The sequence below is a fragment of the Schistocerca nitens genome, chromosome 11, assembly GCF_023898315.1.
Source record: "Schistocerca nitens isolate TAMUIC-IGC-003100 chromosome 11, iqSchNite1.1, whole genome shotgun sequence".
Taxonomy (NCBI): Eukaryota; Metazoa; Arthropoda; class Insecta; order Orthoptera; family Acrididae; genus Schistocerca; species Schistocerca nitens.
The window spans coordinates 38,524,837-38,547,428 of NC_064624.1; the positions used below are offsets into that span (position 1 = coordinate 38,524,837).

The 22,592-nt window shown below is 41.2% G+C and overlaps 1 protein-coding gene across 3 annotated transcripts in view; it reads right to left on the minus strand.

Annotated features, from left to right (window-relative positions):
- The window catches only part of LOC126213063 (zinc finger protein 43-like), a 173,432-nt gene that overhangs the window by 7,201 nt on the left and 143,639 nt on the right, over positions 1 to 22,592 (minus strand). Inside the window, exons 7-8 of one of the 3 annotated variants that reach the window (XM_049940643.1) lie at positions 17,880 to 17,956; positions 14,507 to 14,595 (exon numbers count right to left, since the gene is read on the minus strand). The exons of 1 other annotated variant lie outside the window; for it this stretch is intronic. In XM_049940643.1, the coding sequence (XP_049796600.1) occupies positions 17,905 to 17,956 (52 nt within the window). In that variant the 3' untranslated portion in view covers positions 14,507 to 14,595; positions 17,880 to 17,904. Of the gene's footprint in view, positions 1 to 14,506; positions 14,596 to 17,879; positions 17,957 to 22,592 lie in introns of those variants that run through there. One more of the 3 variants, XM_049940644.1, reaches the window with a different exon arrangement.

Here is a 22,592-nt window from a genome sequence, read left to right on the forward strand (position 1 = left end):
TTTGCATTCCCAAAATAGTTGTCTCGGAAGTATGTGGCAAATTGAACTGTATCAGGATCATATTCCAATCTCTCTAGCACAATATTTAACATCTCATCAAATGAATCTACATCCTGCTCATGCATCAAAGTTCTGATTTGCTTGTATACTTCACCTTGTTTTTCTACACCTTGAATCTTACATTTGATATTCTTCCTCCAACATCTATCAACATGCCATGTACAATAAAGTCGCATAGATGGAGCTTCCATGACATCATTCCATGCAATAAAGAAAGACTCGGCCAAATCCGACATAAAAACATTTGGCGAAATTGATCCAACCTGCCTCTTTATATGCTGGAAAAATATGGACAGCAACTGGGAGTCATTCCTGTTAGATATTAGAAACGTGCATAGAAACCCTTGTCTCAGATCGTCTAGCACTAGTAGAGTTATAAGTTCAAAATTATATCCATTAAGACCATGTGTCCCATCAACGCAAACGCAGTCGTTCCCATATTTCTTTAATATCTCGCCTTGAGAATTGTTCATAATTATCAATGCAAAATCAGAGCGCTTTAATTGTGGATACGAATCAAGGACTACATCCTGTGGTTTATAAAAGGCACACAAGGACTGTCTCCACCATTTACTTCATTTACCCATGCTTCTACAGTTATTGCATCATTATGATGTCTTATTGACTTGAAGGACAAATTATAAGATTGATCTATATTATGTAGATCCTATCTCGTAATCAAATGTATCCTTTCCAAGTTCGATTCTACAACTGTATCTCGAATTTTGTCTAATATGACAGAGAGTGGTATGCCACTTGCTATATCTGCAGCAATACTTTCCCTTTCTCTTTTTGTTAGTTGCAGATGACATAACTAGGATTTGTGGCCAACATGGGTTGAAACATATTTCACACAGCAGGTTCCATTCTTTTTTATATCTACTCTCATCTTAGCAGGGCACAATGCATTAATCCTACTACTACCTTGTAATTTAAGACATCGCACGTTTTTTCCTCTAGACACAAACTTACCAGACCGGTGACAAATATAAGAAACAACTTCTGAATCAACCTTAGCATGGGAACCACGACGTTTCACGAACTTTGAGAGCGCTGTCTGCTCAGTTTCCTCCTTCCACTTCTGAAATTCATCAACGGTGCTAAAATGTAATATTTCACATTTCACATCTACTTCATGTGCCGACTGTAAATGTTCAAACAGGCACTTTTCAGAAGTACTTCTTTCATTACACAGGGCACAATTTTTTCTGCTCTATTTGCAGTCCATGAACCTCTAACAGGTGTCTATTCAATTTTCCTTTTTTAGGATAGACTTTAACGCACACATGACACTGAAAAATCATGTTGGACACAACAAAACTTTCGCTGCTTACACAGATAACTCCACAGCACAAAGTAACAGTAAGGGCGAAATACACTTATTCCATACGTATTTGCTGACAAAGCCGCACGTGTGTGTTATTTTTGAAAGATAAAAATGTCTACGCCATGGCTCCTTCGAAATAAAACAATCCTATTGGATATCGCTACCCTGAAATGCTATTGGTTATTTTCGTTTCGAGCCGAGCTCTCCCTAAAGGTTTCTTGCAAGGTCGGTCCCTCGGCACTGTCGCTGGCCAGGGCTGGTGTTACTTGCCGCTCCCCGGGTCGGTGGTTGGAGTCGTCGCCTGACTACCAGCTTTTCTGCCCTGTCTGACTTCTCCTTGCTGAGGTATGGGTGACGATACTTATGCTGGATCATCTTTCTCGTGGCGATTTCCCTGGACAGCGCCTTGGCAAGAGCTTGTGGCTGTGCTGCTCCTGGATATAGTTTACAGGGGAGTATTTTGCTGTCCTCGGAAGTTTGGTGCTGTTTGTGTGTTTCAGCGTGCTATGGCTAAGAAGATTATCTTCGTTGTTATGATTGAGTCGGAATCGTGGGCAAACCCCAGTGTTCGTGTTTCTCGGCATTCTGTGGGGTGATGTACCTTACTTAGTGTGTTTTTCTTGGCGTGTTGTTGTGCAGTTGCAGAACCTCGTTTAACCTTTTCCCTCCTTACTCTTCTGCAGAGTGCCTTTGGATCCTGTGGCCTGTAATTTTGATTATGCCAAGTTCCATGGTTTTGGGGGATAATTGATTAAATTGTGTTTTGGAATTTATGGGATTCTGTGTGTTTGTCTGGGGTTTTCGCTGGACTGTACCCATACGATTTCCCGTTTCCTCTCCTGGGCGTCGTACGTAAAGTTTAAGGTAAGTGAATTTTGGTAGTTGCCATCCAGTGGTTCGGTGGGCCCCGAGACGATTTTTTTTTCCACCTTGCCTGTCCTATCTCCCTGGCTTAAGGTTGGCTCCTCTGTGCCCATGCCCGAGTGTGTATGTGGGCGACGGTTATCGTTTCCTGACTTGTTTACCGTTCTTGCTAACTTCTCTGCATAGACTGCTGAATGTGTAATTTGGTCTATGCCATGTTATAGTTGCTTCAAGTTGGTTCGCACACTCCCCTTGGTAATGACATCTGCGCACCTATGAGATTGAATAATGTTTTGAACTATTGTAAGGTGGCAGTTGTCGCCGTGTGTGTTAAATTTTAGCTTGAATTTGGGTTTTGGTGTATTTGTATTTTGTTAACTGAGTTAATTTTATCTTGCCTACTGCTGCGATGTCAGAAATGTTAAAATCTAGCCTTGGGCTCCTCGTGAATTTTATGTTGATAACTGATGCAGCATTTTAGTGTAATGATTGATCTTTTATGTTTTGGGGAAATTTTATCTTGGCAAATGCTTGGGGTTAAATTGTGCAATTTGTGTCTTTGGTCTATGGAAATGTTGGGGTGGATTGCACTTTCTCGTTAGGCCTATCACTTATTGTTTTACTAAAGGCATTATGGCATATTTGTTGAAAGTTTTTCTTAAAAAAATTTAACTATCATAAATTTAATCTTACCTGTGAAGCCATATTTGTGGAGAGTTGTTATTTAAATTTCATTGTCTACTGTTCAGTCCAATAACGCCACCCTGTTAAAGAAAAAATTTTGGTGCTACCATTTGTTTCCCCCTTGTTTCTGTACCACAGTTCACTGGTAGCAGAGCCAACTCCTCCTCTGGGTTAGCCTTTGCCTTTTATATATTTACCGTTATTTTAGTGTTAATTTGTTTTGTGTATAGTTTTGTTATTAATTGGTTCTGTGTTTTTTGTTTAGCTGCCATGATGTCCGCTAGGGAGTGTGTGGGCGTACAGTATTTGAAGAAGGAGCAGCTCGTTCACGAATTACAACTGTGTGAGCGCCGAGTCGATGGAATGGTGCCCGAGTTAGCATCGCGGTTGCGCGCGAGTATTGACGCTCCTGTACGCATCCGCCCTGTGGTTTTTCCGCCAGTCGGTGAGTCGCTTGCATATATATCTCGTAGCTTGTGCACTTTGGAGCCAACCGTAACCCTATTTGAGTCAGAGTTACCTGCGCGTCGCCAAGTGGTACGTTAGCAAGCTCACCTGTCCCATTATGCCCGTTATTTATCTGATTTGCAGTCGTTGTCTTTAATTAAAGATGTTACTCAGTTTAATGAACTTTCGGCGTTGGTGCAATCACTGCAAACGCGTTTGTTGAAGTTAGATCAGGAGCGTGGTATCGGCGATAGGTTGCACACTGTCACTGATAGTCAGACATCTGCAGTTTCTGAGAGTTTTTCCCGTTTACCACATCCTTTGATTGCCTTACTGCACAAGGTCCACGTTTTAGTGGTGGATTCCTTGCAAGAGATAATGGCGTTTCTGTGGCTTTTGGTTCAGCTGTCAGTTCATGCTGATGCATTACGTATTGATCATTTCATTATTTTGTCTGTGTTGTACCCCCTGGCTAGGGGTCGTTTAGCAGCTGTCAGAAGTGCTGTGGAGTGGGGGTCCTTGTTTACCATGCGTTGCGCATTCTAAAGGACTTGTTGTCTGCGGGTATGCGCGATCAATTGCTACATGAATATTTTTGGAAGGTGCAGGGGCAATATGAAACATTAGCCCAGTAGTTTGAGCGTGTCCATACTGCTGTCTCTGCTCTCGATGTTGCCATGACTGAGGAAGAAGTGCTGACCATGCTTCTTGATGGGATGCGACCTCAGGACAGAACTGCTTTGGTTTTACTGCAGCGTCCCACTACTTACCAACAGTTTTTTTGAGCTTATTTCGCGTGCTGATTTCCTTGCTTTCAGCGACGCGCAACGTCAGTTGGAGGGTTTGTTGACGCGACCGTCTGGTATCAGACCAAAACCCCAACCTTGGACCTTGGAGGGTAGTAAGCACCGCTGTTTCCGTTGTGCTTCTGACGAACATTTGGTTAGTAATTGTCCTCTGCAGCCCGAGGGCCCGGACTCCCCGCAAGATGCCTTGGTCAACAGGAGGCAGCGTTGTTTTTGTTGTGGCTCGATCCAGCATTTGGTCGCAGACTGTTCCTTGCAGCGCCATCCTCGTGCTCCTATATAACGCCAGGACTGGCGGGGGAGGGCTCACAAGCATAAGCGTAAATGGAGTTGGCTCCTTAATGGTAACTCTGTGTTTGTTCCTAAAATCCCTCCCCTTCCATATGTGTGCTAGGATTGGTCAGGAGCGCGTTTGCGCTTTGTTGGATTCCGGGTGCTCAGATCCATTATTGACAGGCAATGGTACAACGAGTTTAAGCATTTGCGCAGGTTTTCTCTTCCCTGCCCGTGCGAGAGTTGATGTCGTATAGCTGATGGTTGTGTCTTACCTATTTTCGATGTGGTGTCTGGGAGCATTTCGATGAATGGTTTCTCATGGCCCTTCTCGTTTATTGTGGCTGATAAGCTTAGCACACCTTTAATATTGCGTTGTGATTTTATTCAGCATACCAGGCTGATTACTCAGGGGGCAAGATTTATTTTAAGTTTCGCCCCGAGGTTTGTATTGGGTTTTGTTCTTGTAATCGGCAGTAGGGTTGCATAGTTTCGTTAGTGAGGAAGGTGGCGTGGATCTGGTCCACGTGACTGCCGAAGAAGCTCTCCAGGTTAGGCGCCTAGTTGGCAAGTTTCCCGACGTTCTTACTGATCAGCTTGGTGCCACGCATCTCATTCGTATGAAATTCAGCTAACTGATGACATGCCTGTTCGGCGTGCGCCGTATCGCCTGTCGCCTCCTATGATGTGTGCCCTTAGGGATAAAATCCAGCAGATGCTGCAGGAGGGTGTTATTCAACCATCTACTTCCCCTTATGCCTCATACATGTTTTTGGTCCCGAAAGCGAACGGCACTGATTTCAGGCCTGTAGTAGATTATCGTGAACTCAATAAGAAGGTCATTCTTGAGTCAGTGCCATTGCCTGACTTGCATAACTGTTTTTGTTGGTTCCAAGGCGCTACCATATTTTCGGTCCTAGATTTGAATCAGGTGTATTATCAAATCCCTCTTGCTGAGTCGTCTAAGCGTGTTAGGCCTTTTGTACGGACTGGAACCTTTTTGAGTTCAATCGTGCCCCCTTTGGTTTAGCTACTGGCGTTGCCATGTTGTCCCGATTGCTAGATAATGTTCTTCGCGACCTCAAGTTTAAATGTGTTTACAACTATTTGGATGATCTTGTGGTTTTCAGTCAGACATTTTCTCAACATCTTCAGCATCTAGAGGAAGTATTTTGCAGATTAAGGTCTGCGGGTCTCACAGTTAGACCATCAAAAGTCACCTTATGTCGCCCTAGTATTTCTTTTCTGGGGCTTGTTGTCTCGGTTCATGGGGTTGGTGGGTTGGTATTGATAATGAAAGAACCAAAGCTCTTAGGGACTTACCCCCCCCCCCCCATCATCGTCGTGGTGTGGCCAGATTTATTGGCATGGTCAATGTTTTTCGTAAGCACATTCCTAACTTTGCTCAACTCGCCGCCCTCCTTAACCATCTTCGAAAAAAGAACTCAGTCTTTGTTGTGTGGGGAGAGCAACAACAGTAGCCCTTTCAGGCTCTAAAGTCCGCCTTGGCTAATCCTCCTGTACTGGCTATTCCTGATTTTAAACACACCTTTATCATGTAGATGGATGCCTCCCATGCTGGGTTGGCTGCCATCCTATTGCAGGAACAGGAGGGGGAAAGACGCCCTATCGCTTATGCCTCTTGGTGCCTAACTGAAGCGGAAAGTAATTATTCCGTCTACAAGTGTGAAGCCTTGGCTGTGTTGTTTGCAGTGGAGAAATTTCTTTTCTTTTTGGAGCACCGTGAGTTTATTTTAGAAACCGACAATCAGGCTCTTGTTGGGTGTTGGCCTGCCCCCGTAAGACTGGTCATATTGCCATGTGGGCAGTGCGGCTGTCGGCTTTCCGCTTCCATGTCCGACATATTAAGGGTGCTGATAGTGAGATTGCTGATACCTTGAGTCGCATGTTTACTGAGCAAGAGTCTGGTCCGTGTCAACCTAGTTACGGGGTTTGTGGTGTCCTTACTGAAATGCCCGGTCTGTTTGGTGATTTGGACGGTGAAGAGAGGAGACATCCATTCCTGGTTTTACTCTATGTGACCACATGCTTTGTAAGCAGGACCGTGATGGCCCCAATTTAAAGCTCTGTCTTCCTGGAGCCTTGGTTCCCATGGCGGTTAAATATTTTCACGATTCTGTGTTGGGAGGGCATCTGGGTATATACAAAACTCTGGCCAAGGTACGCGAGAAGTTTTATTGGCCTCACTTGTATCGTCATGTTCGTGCTTATGTCAACAATTGTTATGAGTGTAAGAGAGCTAAACCTGATCCAGGTCTGCGTAGGGGTTTGTTGCATCCTGTGCATGAAGAATATCTCGTGGATAGAGTCTTTGTGGATTATATCAGCTCCCTGCCACGCACCAGGAGGGGTAATAAGTATATATTTGTTGCAGTTGATGCCTTTTCCCACTTTTTGTGGTTGTTGCCCACTTGAGGAGTTACCGCTTCGATTACCATACAGCAGCTTACTCAGGTCATGTCGTGGTTTGGTCCACCCAAGAGTTTAGTCACGGATAATGCTCGTTCGTATACAGTAATTTTAAGGCATTTTGCTTTCATCAGGGGATCAGATATATTACTACCACACCTTATCACCCGCGGCCTTGCTCAGCCAAAAGAGTGAATCGTATTCTCAAGTCTCCTTTGTGTATTTACCATGCCCATGCCCCCTCCAAGTGGGACGAGACCTTGCGGTGGATTAATCAGGCTTTTAATTCAGCGAACCATGAATCTACTGGCACCACGCCTAATAGCTTGATGTTTGCTTATCAGGTGAATTCCCCATTGTCCAACTTGTGGAGAATAAATGATTTATTGCCTGACCAGGTAACTCCGGCCATTCTCCGGGAGAATTGGCAGAGGGCCAAGAATAATGTTCTCACTGCTCATCAGAGGGAGGCCTCTAAATATAATCGAGGCAGGCGCCCCTACCACATTAAGATAGGTGACCTGGTTTTTGTCCGCACCCAGCCCCAATCCGGGTCGTCGCAAGGAAAGCGGAAGTTCCACCTCCGTTTTAGTGGGCACTGTCGTATCATTAAGATACTAGGTCTGGTTACCTTTCAGGTTCAGGACGTGTCATCTGGGAGACTCTCCCGCGTTCACCTTTCCCAGCTCAAATGTGTTTCTGATACGAGGAAGCCCCCCTTCTCCACCTCCCCCCCCCCCCCCGGTGTTTAACTTGTGAGAGGGGAGATTGTGCCATGGCGACGGTATTCCCGATCGATTCTCGATCGTTGGGCCTCTGAGTGGTGTTTCTTTCTCCATTGCGGGGCACCTCCTGGCAGTGGGTGGCGCCGTCTCTGCCCAGTGGCGTGTGTGCTGTCAGTAGTGAGTGAAGTTTGGGCGCGTGCGGTGCGAGCATTGCCTTTTGCGTTTGATGGTGGGTCCCTCCGCGCTGTCGCTAGCCGGGGCTGGTGTTACTTGCCGCTCCCCGGGTCGGTGGTTGGAGTCGTCGCCTGATTACCAGCTTTCTAGCCCTGTCTGACTGTGCCTTGCTAAGGTCTGGGTGATGATACTCATGCTGGATCACCTTTCTCGTGGCGATTTCCCTGGACCGCGCCTTGGCAGGAGCTTGTGGCTGTGCTTCTCCTGGATATAGTCTACAGGGGAGTATTTTGCTGTCCTCGGAAGTTTGGTGCTGTTTGTGTGTTTCAGCGTGCTATGGCTAAGAAGATTATCTTCGTTGTTATGATTGTGTCGGAATCGTGGGCAAACCCCAGTGTTCGTGAGGTACATATGCCGCTACATGAGTGCTGTTTTGGTGTATCAGAGCCCAAGGGCAGCAGTGAGACCTTGCGAAGTTACAGCAGAGGCCAGTATTTATTCCATAACTAAACAGAATGGGTAGGGAGAACGCCTCCCATACCTACCTGCACATACTTGTGAATTCTTCTTTTGTAATTTGAATCTGCTAAAGTGAAGATGTCCTACACCAAGGGTTTTCAGATTAGCTAGTACCACAGGCCACAAATTCCTCACTATGACTATGTAAGGATCGCAGCAAAGGAAGAAAATTCGATGTCATTTATTTTACAAAGATTCCTTTTATTTATTTTTTATGCTCTTCTTATTTTAAAACATGTGACTAAGGTGAAGAAGCTCACTGATGCAAGGCATGTCCTCTATAATACCCAACCCACTGACGACTAAACAATGCTGTTTCCCGCAGGCCCACGTGCAGCTCATCTACTGGAACTTCTCTGTTGTGGAAGTGTGCCACTTTAGAAATAATGTCCAGTAAAATAAGTTATTATTTCGAATATGGATTCCTCTGCCGCTGTTCCATCTAGAGTGGCGTGACTCAAAAGTTGTTTAAGGGCAGAGCCACTCCTTTCCAGGCAAGAGTGAAAGGTAGGTAAAAAAGTTTACTAGAATGAACAATGAGCGGTATGCCGCCACCATATCATCTGCGCGAGCTGCGATGTGTCCATCCCTTGTTTAGGCCATCTGCAACAGCCGCTTTCTCTGTTATGGAGCAGAAGACATAACACTGATATTCTTGAGATGGGGAACTCCACCTTACGGAGTGTGCCAATGCAACCTTTATTAGTGCTATAATCACAGACTGTAGTGATAACACTCAACTGCCTATTACACAGAATTCTTTGATTTTACTTAGGTCTCAGTGGACTTTGTCACAAACATCAGTTCTCTTCTACCCTCAAGCCACTTGGCATGCTTTACGTTGCGGAAACTCGTATAGTCCCACGAACACAGGTGACAGGATTTGATGCTGAGGTTTGATGAGTTTTTCAGCAATATCTGCTGAAAATCAATTGATAAAACGCTATAAAAAGAAGCTAAACTTAAAGAACCGCTGCAGTGGAATACTCAAGTACACAGATCAAATATTTTTACATGAAACACAATTAATTAATTAATTAATTAAACCTTTTTAAATTGGCAACTACCTCATAAACATTAATAACAGGAGAATTTTATTAACAGGAACAACATTTATACACAAACTTAAATGAGTAACATGCATCAGGAATTGTTTTTCCACTTTTATATTTTAATGAGGAGCCGTTGTTTTACCTTTAAATGGCACTTGTATCATCTACCAGCAAACTTTGTTCAATAAAGTAATTCCAAATCAAGCGAACTGCAGTTCTGCAAAGTACACAATGTACGAGGGTAGGTCAAAAGTATCCAGATCTCTCTAAAAAGAAAAAAGAAACACTTTTGCAGTAGTCATATGCATTCTGTGAAAGCATACTTACAGTTGGTACTACTGTGGTGACATGCAACTCACTTGATCTTTATGGCAACAGAAGTGAGCTGGCAGTGGCAGCGTAAAAATATCCACTCAATTAGCAATGTGCACAAACGAAGAACAAGGAGTAGTCATAAGATTATTTGGCCATAAGGAGTGAAAGGGGCTGAAATTCATGGTAGACTGTTAACACAGTACAGGGATAGTACATTGCCGTGGTCAAGTTCTTTCAAGTGGGTCGAGAAGTTCGAATGTAGTTGGAAAAAAATGACTCACAAAAAGGAAAAAGGGCGCCTGTCAAGATCCACAAGGGCCGACAAAATGGAGCAAGCTCAATTGATAGTTTTGACGAACAGGCGTATTACTATTGATGGCATAGCGTCTACACTGAATATCAGTCATTGTTCTACCTGAGCCGTAGTCAAAATTGCTGTTTTGAAGAGCGCGCCGCAGCGCGTAGTGTGAAGCAATCGCCGCCAGTCGAAGTGGCCGAGCGGTTCTAGGCGCTTCAGTCTGGAACCGCAGAACCGTTACGGTCGTAGGTTCGAATCCTGCCTCGGGCATTGATGTGTGTGATATCCTTAGGTTAGTTAGGTTTAAGTAGTTCTAAGTTCTAGGGGACTGAAGACCTCAGCAATTAAGTCCCATAGTGCTCAGAGCCATTTGAACCATTTTGAAGCAGTCACCCTCCGTTTCTAGCGGTGGCGCCGCTGTGGCAATCACAGCTTTGGCGCCTCCTTCTGGTGGGAAACGGGAAAGGTTGCCTGTTCACGCGCATTTAAGGGGCGCTATGAGCTCGCCAGTCGGTAAGTCTGGGTCACTCTCTCGTCCCCAGCTTGCTAGTCTGTCTCTCGTCCGCATTTGTTAGGCAGTTAGTGTCTGTCTTTCGTTTGGAGTGCTAGTATGTCTATCGTTTGGATCAAAATGATCCGGCAAAATGAGTCTTTCCACTCCACCAGTAAGAGAACTCAGCGAGTGGTCGCCCGGTCGGGGCTTAGTTCCTGCATCTGAGTCTGCATGTTAGGCCGCCAATGTGCTCGAGTTTGCTCAGGCAATGGTCACTGGCGGTTGGATCGATCGGTTGGTCAGTCGCGCACTGAGACACAAGATGACTGGTCCGTCTTGAGCGTCGCCGCAAATCAGGTCGCCACGTGAGTCCAGTGGGCCACGGCGTATAGCGAGGGCTAGTGACTTAGTAGTCGACACGAGAGCAACAGGAGTCATCCCACGACATCAGTCTGGCCGGTGCGAGCTGCGTCGCCGTGAGACGGGAGATCAGCGCGCCTTCCTGCGTCCGTTGAAGCAGCTGGCAGCGGACGGTTCGGGAGAGCGATTTGGGGATGCTGCGCCACGTCTTCTCGAGAAATCGCAGTTTATTAGAAGTTAAGTGATTGGTGATATGTTGTTTGATTTACTATTGTTAAATTATACTTGTTTTCTTGGTGAGGTCACCAGCCGTTTTGCTTTGGGGTCGTCCCACCATTCTTCTCGTTTGCCCACCCGCGGGAAAGTGGTTATTTATTAACTGGGTGGTCTGGTTTTCCCTTGTGGGGTAGGGGAAGTTAGAGCAACCTGCGGTTCGGGTTGTTCGGTTATCTCCCTATCAATCTACTGTACGTTAGTAGTTGCCTCTGTCATGTTTGTCGGATCTGGTGTGGTAACGAATTTATTGCTTGGAGTGTAACGGCATAATACCTGAAATATGTTTTTATCTTTTATTGCCTATGATCTTGAGAGGTGGTATCTGTGTACTGTAGAGCATCTTAACTATTGTTTGGCAAACCTTATAGAATTTTATATAAGATTGCATTTCATGGGCTTTTATTTAAATGATCATTTTAGTATATAAAGTTGCCACCCTTTCACCGTAAGACTTTTCTTAGAAGTTAAAATAAAGTTGCACCTTTGGTGGCCAGGTTAATATTTTAATTGTTAGCGTTTTGTACCGTTTCCATCACTCCTGGGGGGGGGGTGCATAGTTTGTGTGCTTGTGTAAATTGTTAAAACTCTTAGTTTAAAGTTATCTGGTGTGTTGCAGATTTGCACCAGTGTAGTCTTTCAGAGACTGTTGTTAGCGGTCGTAACTACTGCCATGTCAAAAGGGAGCGGCAGAGTTTTCTGCCTGAAAGCTCTTACAGTAAAAACTTGTTTTTTTTTTTTTTTGCCTCTGAATAAATTGTAACTTTGATATTTACAGGGTGCTTTCTGATTATAATTTTAAACGTTTCTTTTAAAATATGCTTTTACGCACTATTAAAGTGAATAAAATTCCCATTTGTTAAAAGGCATTTGGTTATGATTTGATTAGTTACTCCCTGGCAACTACTTCCATGCTTACATAGCGTGATTAAATGTATTAATGTTACCGATGAATTGCTAGTAACTAAAATAAATTCTTAAGAATATTCTTTGAAAATAAATCACGGTTCACTGCCAATACCATCATCCGTGATGGACTTGGCTTCCATAAAGTTTGTTTGTCATGAACGCCATGACAACTCACTGAAGAACACAAACTTAGGCGTCTTGAGGTCAGCCAATACTTACTCGACCTTTATGGCAGGGGGTCGAGCCATTTTTGGAAATAACAGCGATGCGTGATGAAACTTGTGCTCATCACTATGAGCCAGAATCAAAACGCTGGTGTATGGAGTGGAAGAACCCAGAATCACCAGTGGAGAAAATATTATAGTCTGCAACATCAGCAGCAGAGGTTATGCAAAACGTGTTTTGGGATGCAAAAGGAATATTACATGGGGAAGGGGAAAACCATCAACGAAGTCTATTACTGTGCGTTGTTGACCAACAAACTTAACCTTACACTACATGAATTTTTATTTTAGCGCAAAAAAATAATATATATATATATATATATATATATATATATATATATATATATATATATATATATGGTAGAAAATATTCACCAATGAATCGGAAAAATGTTGAAAAATTATATAACTCATTTAACAATGTGAAAGTCATTATTTATTACTTGTTGCCATTTAGCAACGTCATTTGTTTAGACATAATGCACTCCCCAGTTGCCAAAACTTTTACAACAGCAAATCAAACAGGAAAATTAAGTAACAAATACAGTTTATGGAACAAAGATTGTATAAGATATTTGATTTTGAATTTGAATTTCATATTATTGATCTCAATGGCATATAAAGCAGGATAGTTCTGTGAAGTAAATCTGAAAACATTAAAATCGCAGTAGATGATATTTAGTGAAACAGTTACCTTCCTTGTTAGGACACAGCTCCACGTTACATTTTTCGAATTTAATAATTGTATAACCTTGCAAATTTTCCTTTTTTGCACATCTGTTTTTTATCTAAATAAACAGGCCAGTGACCAACCTTATCGAATCTGATATTTTTAGATGGATGGTGTGAAGTTGTCTTCTGCTTTGCTGGTGGTCTCTATAAAAGTTGGCCTTCCTCTCTTTGGTGTAGAACTGAAACCAATTTTGAGCGAAGTTTCAACCAGTTCAATCCTAAAATTCGCTAATTGGAGCTCCTTAGCTTGAGACACTGGGTTGCACATGGGATGCTGTTAACTCTGCTGTAGAAAATCCAGCTGTTGATTGTGGCTACATCAACAAGATGGTAAAGTATTCGAAAGTACCACTTCTTACTATGCATTATGATTCTGTATATCCCAATGAGGCTGTCTAGAAGTTCCACTCCCCCCATATGCTTGTTATAAATTTGTACAATTTTTGGACAAATACAAAAATATGTTCCTTCCTACTCCTATCATATGTCTTTACATTGCTTACAGGGTCACTTCCTACAAACGTGGATAACAACATGACTGTCTTGTTGTCCTTCCAGAGTACATTTGAGATCTCTGTTCCTTCATAATTTCGAATAAACTCAAGTATTTTACCCATTTCCTCTTTACTCAGAGACATTTCGTCTGGGAGTTTCTTATTGTGAACTCTATATCTGCTAACAGTTCCTAGAAATAAAATGCCTCTTCCCTTCAAATAATGCATTAGCGGTATTGATGTGTAATAATTATCAAAGTAAATTTTGTCATTTTGATTCTCTGGTACATTCCGGCATAATCTAACAACCACATTGCTGTTGGCACCAAGATCTGGCTCTGCATCATTCTTGTCCCATTCATGTTCACGTCCTGTATAATCTCTACTTTGTAAGCATACCCAGATACACCACAAAGTAAAAACAGTTTATAGCCACATTTATGGTGTTTATCCGGCATGTACATTTTGAGATGGTGCCTGGCTTTGGTAGCACACATTTGTTCATCTACAGTTAATGACTCCTCCATTGGAACTGAACCAAATTTTTCATTCATGTGAGTAAAAATAAGTCTTATCTTTGTGAGCTTGTCTTCTCCATTAGTATTTGCTAAATTGTCTTGAAAGTGTAAGAAGCACCTCAGTTGCTCAAATTTATTGACAGTAATGTTGTCCTGTACAACTGATGCGCCCACAACGTTATTCCAATACATGCTCACATTCTTCAGTGTTACAACAGAAGAGAGGATACAAACACCTAACAACTTTTGAATATATTCTACGGTAACATTGCTGGGCTTCGAGAAATTCATTTGGGTACTATAAGGCCTAGATTAGCGTGAAATCAACTTTAAAATATTTTCGTTGAGAAAATATGAAAAGAAGTCATATGGAGTTTTCTTTGCTAATAGCTCAACTGGTAAAGCTTCTTTTCCAAGAAAAGGTTGCTCTACATACTTCATCTCTCCTTTCTTCCACAACACATCTCGTGTTTTCTTTATCTATGATGTATTGTTCTCACCTTGCGCAGATTTGCAGCAGAACCGCCTCTCGTACTTGCAGTTGTAGTCCCTGCTGCAATTACCGAGGTGTCTGCATTGATTGACTGCCCAGCACAATCAGAATCATTTGAAGTCACACTGGAATCAATAAGATTAACAGTTTCACTGTGTGACTTCAAGAATTTATTGTTGGTGTCACATATTTCATCTTTATCACCACTGTCATCTTCACTTTCACTCGGAACTGGTATTAAAAACCAAATTTCTTCTGTCAACTCCTTTAATCGTCCATCGTCATCCATAAAATAAATTCTTTCAGGATTCATGATACTTTTATAAAAGAAAGAGCATCAATTCACTGAAATTGCAGCGTCAGCGTCAGTGCTGCGTGCAAGCTTTCTAAGCAAGTACGCGACAATGCTATGACTAAATACATAGTGTTGCCAAATGGCAACGCGTAAATTTCTGTACACAGAAACTTACTTTTAAGGAAAAAAGTGTTTAACATGTTTTCTACTCTTATTAAATCTCTGTAACACGATAATTTTTTTTAGTTGACAGAAGTTGTGTCAGTTTATAATTAATTTACGTAATTTAATGCTCAACAATAAAATTCACTGGAGCGCTCTTTGTTGCATTTCACCTCAATTCAAGACTGCTGCCATCTGTGGAGCAAACGATAAACTAAATTCTTAGAATAGACTCCAATGTATACAATATGCAAGACTACCTATAATACATCAGACCACAACACAGAAACCAAGATGGCGGCCGTCTTAGGCCAAGTATTTCAGCGCTACCCTAATATGAATAATTTACAAACTTCATAAATGGAAAGTAGATTCTAAATTGCGTGAGAAATGCATTGTTATGTATTTTTCTATCTTCAAACTAAAATAAAAAGTTGTCACTAAAGCCACAAATTACGTAATAAGAACTATGACGAAGTAAAATTATGAGATGCAACTCAAAATCAAATCCAAGAAACTACTACAAAACACATGTAAATGGCATATTTGGACACTAATAATAATTTGCACAATAGAAGCTACATAGCAATAATAAATGAAGCGTGTAACTAAAGCTCAAAATTGTATTAAACAATATGCAGTTACTTCTGGTCACTGTCATTACATAATATGTTAGAAGTGTTTGATTTTGAATACCTGTTGGATTTATTTGCTGCTCAGTTTGGCCACTTTGCGTTTTGTTATTTTTGCTGCAATGTCTTTATGAGTTCCTCTTTTTTGTTTGACTAGTGTTCGAGCAATTTCCTTTGAAACACACTTTTCATTCAACAGTTTTGTGTAATTATTAATAAAAATATTTGAAAGCACTTTAATACTTTTCTTTATTATTGTCTTTAAAGGAATGCCACATTTGTACACATCACTGATGTTACTAACGGCATTTTCACACAATTCAGTTCCTAAGGCAAGTACTGCATCTCTCTGATTTTTCAAGTTTTAGGAATTCTGGTTCATATGTGCTGCTAATCAGAACTTGAAAAAGTTTATATATATTACAACACAAGGAAATCATTATAGAAGAAGGACACTTCAATCCCCCACGATTCAGTTGGTTGAAATAGGAAAGGAGTTCTTTGGTGTCACACTGCAACAAAATTTCATCCTGTGTCCGCAACATTTCTTCACAGCCTGAACATTTTCCACCTTTTTGCAGCTTCTCAAGCACTGTTTTGCTGGTGTAGGTAGCAATACAAACCAAGACTTTCAAGTCTTCATCCATCATGGGAATGTTTGCTAGTTCCTCTAGAGCAGGTTCTAATTCATCAAAATTTTCATACGTTTGGTATTTTATGCTGTAATTTACTTTTGCTGCAAAATCATTTATTGTAAATTCACCATGTTTAGTAGATCTGAGCTTTAGTAGACTTATTACTTTCAGTTTCCTCTCAGATTCCAAGATTTGCTCAACTGAAACATTATATATGCAGCCACTTAGCCTTCTATAAGCTCCAAATCTTGCTTCCGAAGCATTAGTTTGTAATTTTGCTGTAAGAATATAGGACCAGTTGTAAGTGTTAAAAATGTATCTGCATAACTGAACTGTTGTTGCAAGTGTGTGAGAGAAAGCAGTATATGTTTCATTGGTTAATTTTCCATCAGTAGGCAATGCATGCCAGATATCAAGAACTGTTTTCAAATTTTCAAGAAACACACGTTTGGAGTCAGTAGGTCCAGTGATTGGGCTAGAATTAACATCTGATGTGTATTTGCCTTTCATGGGATGCTGAACATTAGAAACTGTCCACCATTTAATGATTAATTTCAAAAACTGAATAGTGCCATCAGAAATCTCAAGCCTCTGACTTTTCAAAATTTCTAGTGCTGCCACATTTTTAGAATCAAAAACACTGAGAGCAAGGGTAACATTCTGTCTCTCAATAGAAGTTGGATATACTGCCTTTCTCACTAGCTTTGGGGCAAGTTTCAACAGTTTATTTTTCTCAGAATGAAACAGGTTCCTCAAATCTGAAAACTTTGCTTCACTGACAGTATATTCACATGCAGCATTCCCTTCATCACTGTGTAGAAAGGTATTGATGAAAGCAAATGTATCCTCAATATTTGGCATTATGAAGGATTCATTTTTTCCATTCAACCAGTTATTTCTGATACACTTAAGCAAGTGCACAGAAGAAAGAGAAATTTGGATGGAGCGACTGGATTTGTAATACACGGCTGTAAAGTGCCACCACACATAAGCTGATACATTTTCCTATTAGTGCTATGGTTATCTGTTACCAGGTATATAACATCGTACTTAAGCTCATGCATTAACTTTAATACATCAATTGTCATTTTCAGTAGAGTATCAACATTAACATTTTTTACAGAAAAGAGAGCTATCACTTCTTTATAATCAGAATGTAAAGATGATGCCACGAAAACCTCCATTGTACCTGCTGTTGTACTATCTGAAGTATTCTCAGCAACACCAAGTATCTTTCCTGCCTTATAAGAGAATTTTGAATTAACATAAACTTCATCTAGCATCACTGAAATTACCTTGTCACTTCCCTGAAGAAATTTATTTTTTTCCCTCAAAAAAGCTACCTGTGATGGACCAATACAAGGTTTATTTTGACCCATTTTGCATAGAAACTGCCTTAAATAGACAGGATGAGGTAATGTTAACACATTTGTTTTTCTCAAGTGATGGTAGGCACCAGGAAATGAAAAGCAAATGGTTGCTGCCCATATCAAAAGTTCAGGAAAATATCTACATTGCTTTGTTATTGCGAGTTGTAATTGCTCCAAAACAAATTCTATTTTAGGTGCTATTTCAGCGTCAAAATCACTACCAGCTTTTAGTGCTTGTTTGAGAACACTGACTAAAATTATAATCTTGTCAATGGTGCCAGTAGAGTTATCTGTGAAACCATTTAGGTGACTCACCAGATTATCAAATTTCGTCCACTTGTCACATTTCAAGTTCTCTTCCTCCCCAGACTGTAGTATCCATTTCAAGGTTTCTGTAGGCAAACACACATTTTGGTGAAACACTTTTACTTCCAAGGAACTTGATATCTTGAAGCACACTGAAACTAATGGCACATCACTGACTGAATCATCCTTAAATTTAATGAAAGATACGTAGTCATCCTTTACTAAAATTGTAAATGGAAAAACATTCATTTTCTGCACTTCGCTTTTAAGATGCTGAAAGTCAGGTATATTGCCATTTTCGCACCACTTACTGAAACTACATTCATCACGTTCCAGTAGCTGTTGAACACGATCTTCAGGATTCTTCCTTTGCTTAGGAACTGGTACTGTGTGATAAGAAGGTTGATTAGGAAAGATGATTGGAAATGCATCATCTGTTAGTTTTGGTATTTTTCGTGGCACACGTATTGGTTCACTATTTTCCACAGGAAAAATGTCTTCCGTAACCACAAACTTAAGTTCAAAATGCTTAATGCATACCACAGCTTTATCGTTCACTTCAAAATTATCCCTATGAATTAGTTTAATCCATTTGTCCCTCAATGCTGTTTCCTTGGGAAACTTAAATGTTGAGGTATCGTATGTTTTGCCGTAATTGGATTTACATCCTGGTACACAACAGCTATGACCCATTGGAACAACAGTTTACACTTTAAATTATGCCGAACTTACTACAGAATTTGGAAAATAAATACTAGAGTAGCACTTTTGACGACATTCACAGCATATAGCATAAATAACAGCTAGTAATAAGTGCTTTCGCTCCTCTTGAACGTCACGTATACAATGTTACACACACGCGTTATGGAAACACAAGCACGCTGGTTTGTTTCCACCACGATTGCCGCCATATTGTCAACTATCGATATCTGCCTTAAGGTCTGATTTATTGTAGGTGGACTTGCAATATGCATGGTGTTGCCATCTGGCAACAAGAAGTACGCTCGAAAAACGTAACGAATATTAGCGTTGCCAAACGGCAACAACATGCAGTGTAGGGTTAAACCAGCAATTCGCAATAAAGGATGAGGTATATTGTGATGGCAAGTTTTACTGTTACACAGTAACGCTCATCCTTACATGGCTCGCCTCACCCTTGACACAATCCAGAAATTGTGTTTCGAGCCACTGGAACATACACTGTAGCCAAGATCATTCTCCATCAGACTTCTATTAATTTCGGCCGCTGAAAGAATCTTTGCGAGGTCACCGATTTTCCTCAGACACACAGGTGCTAGAAGTGGTGCATCACTGGCTTCACAACCAACCGCAAACCAGTGGCTTCACAACCACAGCAAACCAGTTTGGCAGACATACACAAGCTTGTGGACGGTTGGACCAAATGCATTTCAAAGAAAGAAGACTACACGTACTGAAAAGTAACGTGTAAATCAAATTGTATTTTTGAAGTATACGGAGTGTCTCATCAAAAGTCCGAATAATTTTTGACTTACCCTTATAAAACTGTACCCTCGTCATTTATGTTTCAATCTGGACTCCAGTGAGCAACGATGTTGGTCTAACCATGTATTGACTCCTGCTTGAAAGTTAAACAGGACAATTCAGACAGAACTGCCAGTCGTGCTGAACTCATTTATGGAACAGATTATGTCAGCTACTATCGTCCGCCGAAAATTTTTGTTAATACTTCTAGGTTGGTTACATGACAGAAATGTTAGCTTTGCTACAACGGTATGTAATTCTCTTTTTAATTAATAGCTTGACCTTCAGTTACTGTGTAATTCCCACACAGTGAACTATGTACTTCCTGTAGCGTATCGACTGTATTCGGTAAAAAATACGTCAGAGCTGCAACAGAGACAGCCGCAGGTGGGAGCGTATTGCATTGTAAAGCAAAACTCGGCAAGTGGCGTTGTGAAGCAGAGCCATCTGGGCGCGGTATAGCAACCGTCGGTTGTGAAAACACACTTGACCTCTTAACAACAAATAATACTGAGTTAACAATGAGCATCAAACGGATATAGGAATCGGTGAAAACAGGGCTGTTGTAGAGAGACTGAAAATTGTAACCCCGAATTCTTCCAAAATAAACGAAAACTATACCTATTCAAAAAAGCAGATAAAAATTCACTTGACGCCTTCCTGGGAGACAATCTCCACTCCTTTCAAACAAATAATATAAGTGTAGACCAGATGTAGCTTCAATTCAAAGAAATAAGAAATAGCATCAGCAGCAATTGAGAGATTTATACCAAATAAATTAACAAACGACGGAGCTGATCCTCCTTGGTAGACAAAATGGGTCAAAACATTGTTTCAGAAACAACAAAACAAACATTCCAAATTTAAACAGACGCAAAATCCCCAAGATTGGCGATCTTTACCAGAAGCTCGAAATTTAGCGCGGACTTCAATGCGAGATACCTCTAACAGTTTCCACAACGAAACTTTGTCTCTAAACCTGGCAGAAAATCCAAAGAGATTCTGGTCGTATGTGAAGTATTTTAGCGGCAAGACACAATCAATGCCTTCTCTGCACGATAGCAATGGAGTTACTATCGAAGACAGTGCTGCAAAAAGAGAGTTACTAAACATAGCCTTCCGAAATGCCTTCACAAAAGAAGACGAAGTAAATATTCCAGAATTCGAAACAAGAATAGCTGCCAAAATGAGTAATGTAGAAGTAAATATCCTCGGAGTAGTGAAGCAACTTAAATCACTTAAAAAAGTCAAGTCTTCTTGTCCAGACTGTACACCAATTAGGTTTCTTTCCGAGTGTTCTTATACATTGTTTCCATAGTTAATAATCATATACAAACATTCACTCGACGAAAGATCCGTACCCAAAGACTGGAAAGTTGCACAGGTCACACCAATATTCAAGAAAGGTAATAGGAGAAATCCACTTAATTACAGGCCCATATCATTAACATCGATATGCAGCAGGATTCTGGAATATATGTTGTGTTTGAACATTATGAATTACCCCGAAGGAAACGGTCTAATGACACACAGTCAACATGGGTTTAGAAAATATCGTTCTTGTGAAACACAACTAGCTCTTTATTCGCATGAAATAATGAGTGCTATTGACAAGGGATTTCAAATCGATTCCGTATTTCTGGATTTCTGGAAGGGCTTTGACACTGTACCACACAAGCGGCTCGTAGTGAAATTGCATGCTTATGGACTATCGTCTCAGTTGTGTGACTGGATTTGCGATTTCCTGTCAGTGAGGTCACAGTTCGCAGTAATTGACGGAAAGTCATCAAATAAAACAGAAGTGATTTCAGGTATTCCCCAAGGTAGTGTTATAGGCCCTTTTCTGTTCCTTATCTATATAAAGGATTTGGGAGACAATCTGAGCAGGCGTCTTCGGTTGTTTGCAGATGACACTGTCGTTTATCGACTAATAAAGTCATCAGAAGATCAAAACAAACTGCAAAACGATTTAGAAAAAATATCTGAATGGTGCAAAAAGTGGCAGTTGACCCTAAATAACGAAAAGTGTGAGGTCATCCACATGAGTGCTAAAAGTAACTCGTTAAACTTCGGTTACACGATAAATCAGTCTAATATAAAAGCCGCAAATTAAACTAAATACCTAAGTATTACAATTACGAACAACGTAAATTGGAAAGTACACATAGAAAATGTTGTGGGGAAGGCTAACCAAAGGCTGCGTTTTATTGGCAGGACACTTAGAAAATGTAACAGACCTACTAAGGAGACTGCCTACACTACGCTTGTCCGTCCTCTTTTAGAATACTGCTGCGCGGTGTGGGATCCTTAACAGATAGGACTGACGGAGTACATCGAAAAAGTTCAAAGAAAGGCAGCACGTTTTGTACTATCGCGAAATATGGGAGAGACTGACACAGAAATGATACAGGATTTGGGCTGGAAATCATTAAAGGAAAGGCGGTTTTCGTTGCGATGGCATCTTCTCACGAATTTCCAATCACCAACTTCCTCCTCTGAATGCGAAAATATTTTGTTGACGCCAACCTATACAGAGCGGAACGATCACCACGATAAACTAAGGGAAATCAGAGCTCGTACAGAAAGATATAGGTGTTCATTCTTTCCACACGCTATACGAGATTGGAATAATAGAGAATTGTGAAGGTGGTTCGATTAACTCTCTGCCAGGCTTTTAAATGTGATTTGCAGAGTATCCATGCAGATGTAGATGGAATGATACAGGATTTGGCTTGGACACCATTAAAAGAAAGGCGTTTTTCGTTGTGACGGAATCTTCTCACAAAATGCCAGTCACCAGCTTCCTTCTCTGAATGCTAAAATATTTTTTTGACACCAGCCTACGTAGGCAGAAACGATCACCACGATAAAATAAGGGAAATCAGAGCTCGCACGGAAAGATATACGTGTTCATTCTTTCCGCGCCAGTACGAGGTTGGAATAATTGAGAATTGTGAAGGTGATTCGAAGAACCCTCTGCCAGGCACTTAAATATGATTTTCAGATTATCCGTTTAGATGTAGATGTAGATAGCGACTTTGCAGTACGCTAGAGGAGGATGGAAGCCTTTACTCACTTGCAACTATGGGAGAGTCTAGAGTACGTGCCTTAAGCGTTTAAGTTCTCAGCCATTCCCATTCACATACTAAGTGACTCTCGTCTCAGTATCACAGCCTAAACCATGAGCCTGTGACACCCAGAGCGACATCCCAGAGTGCA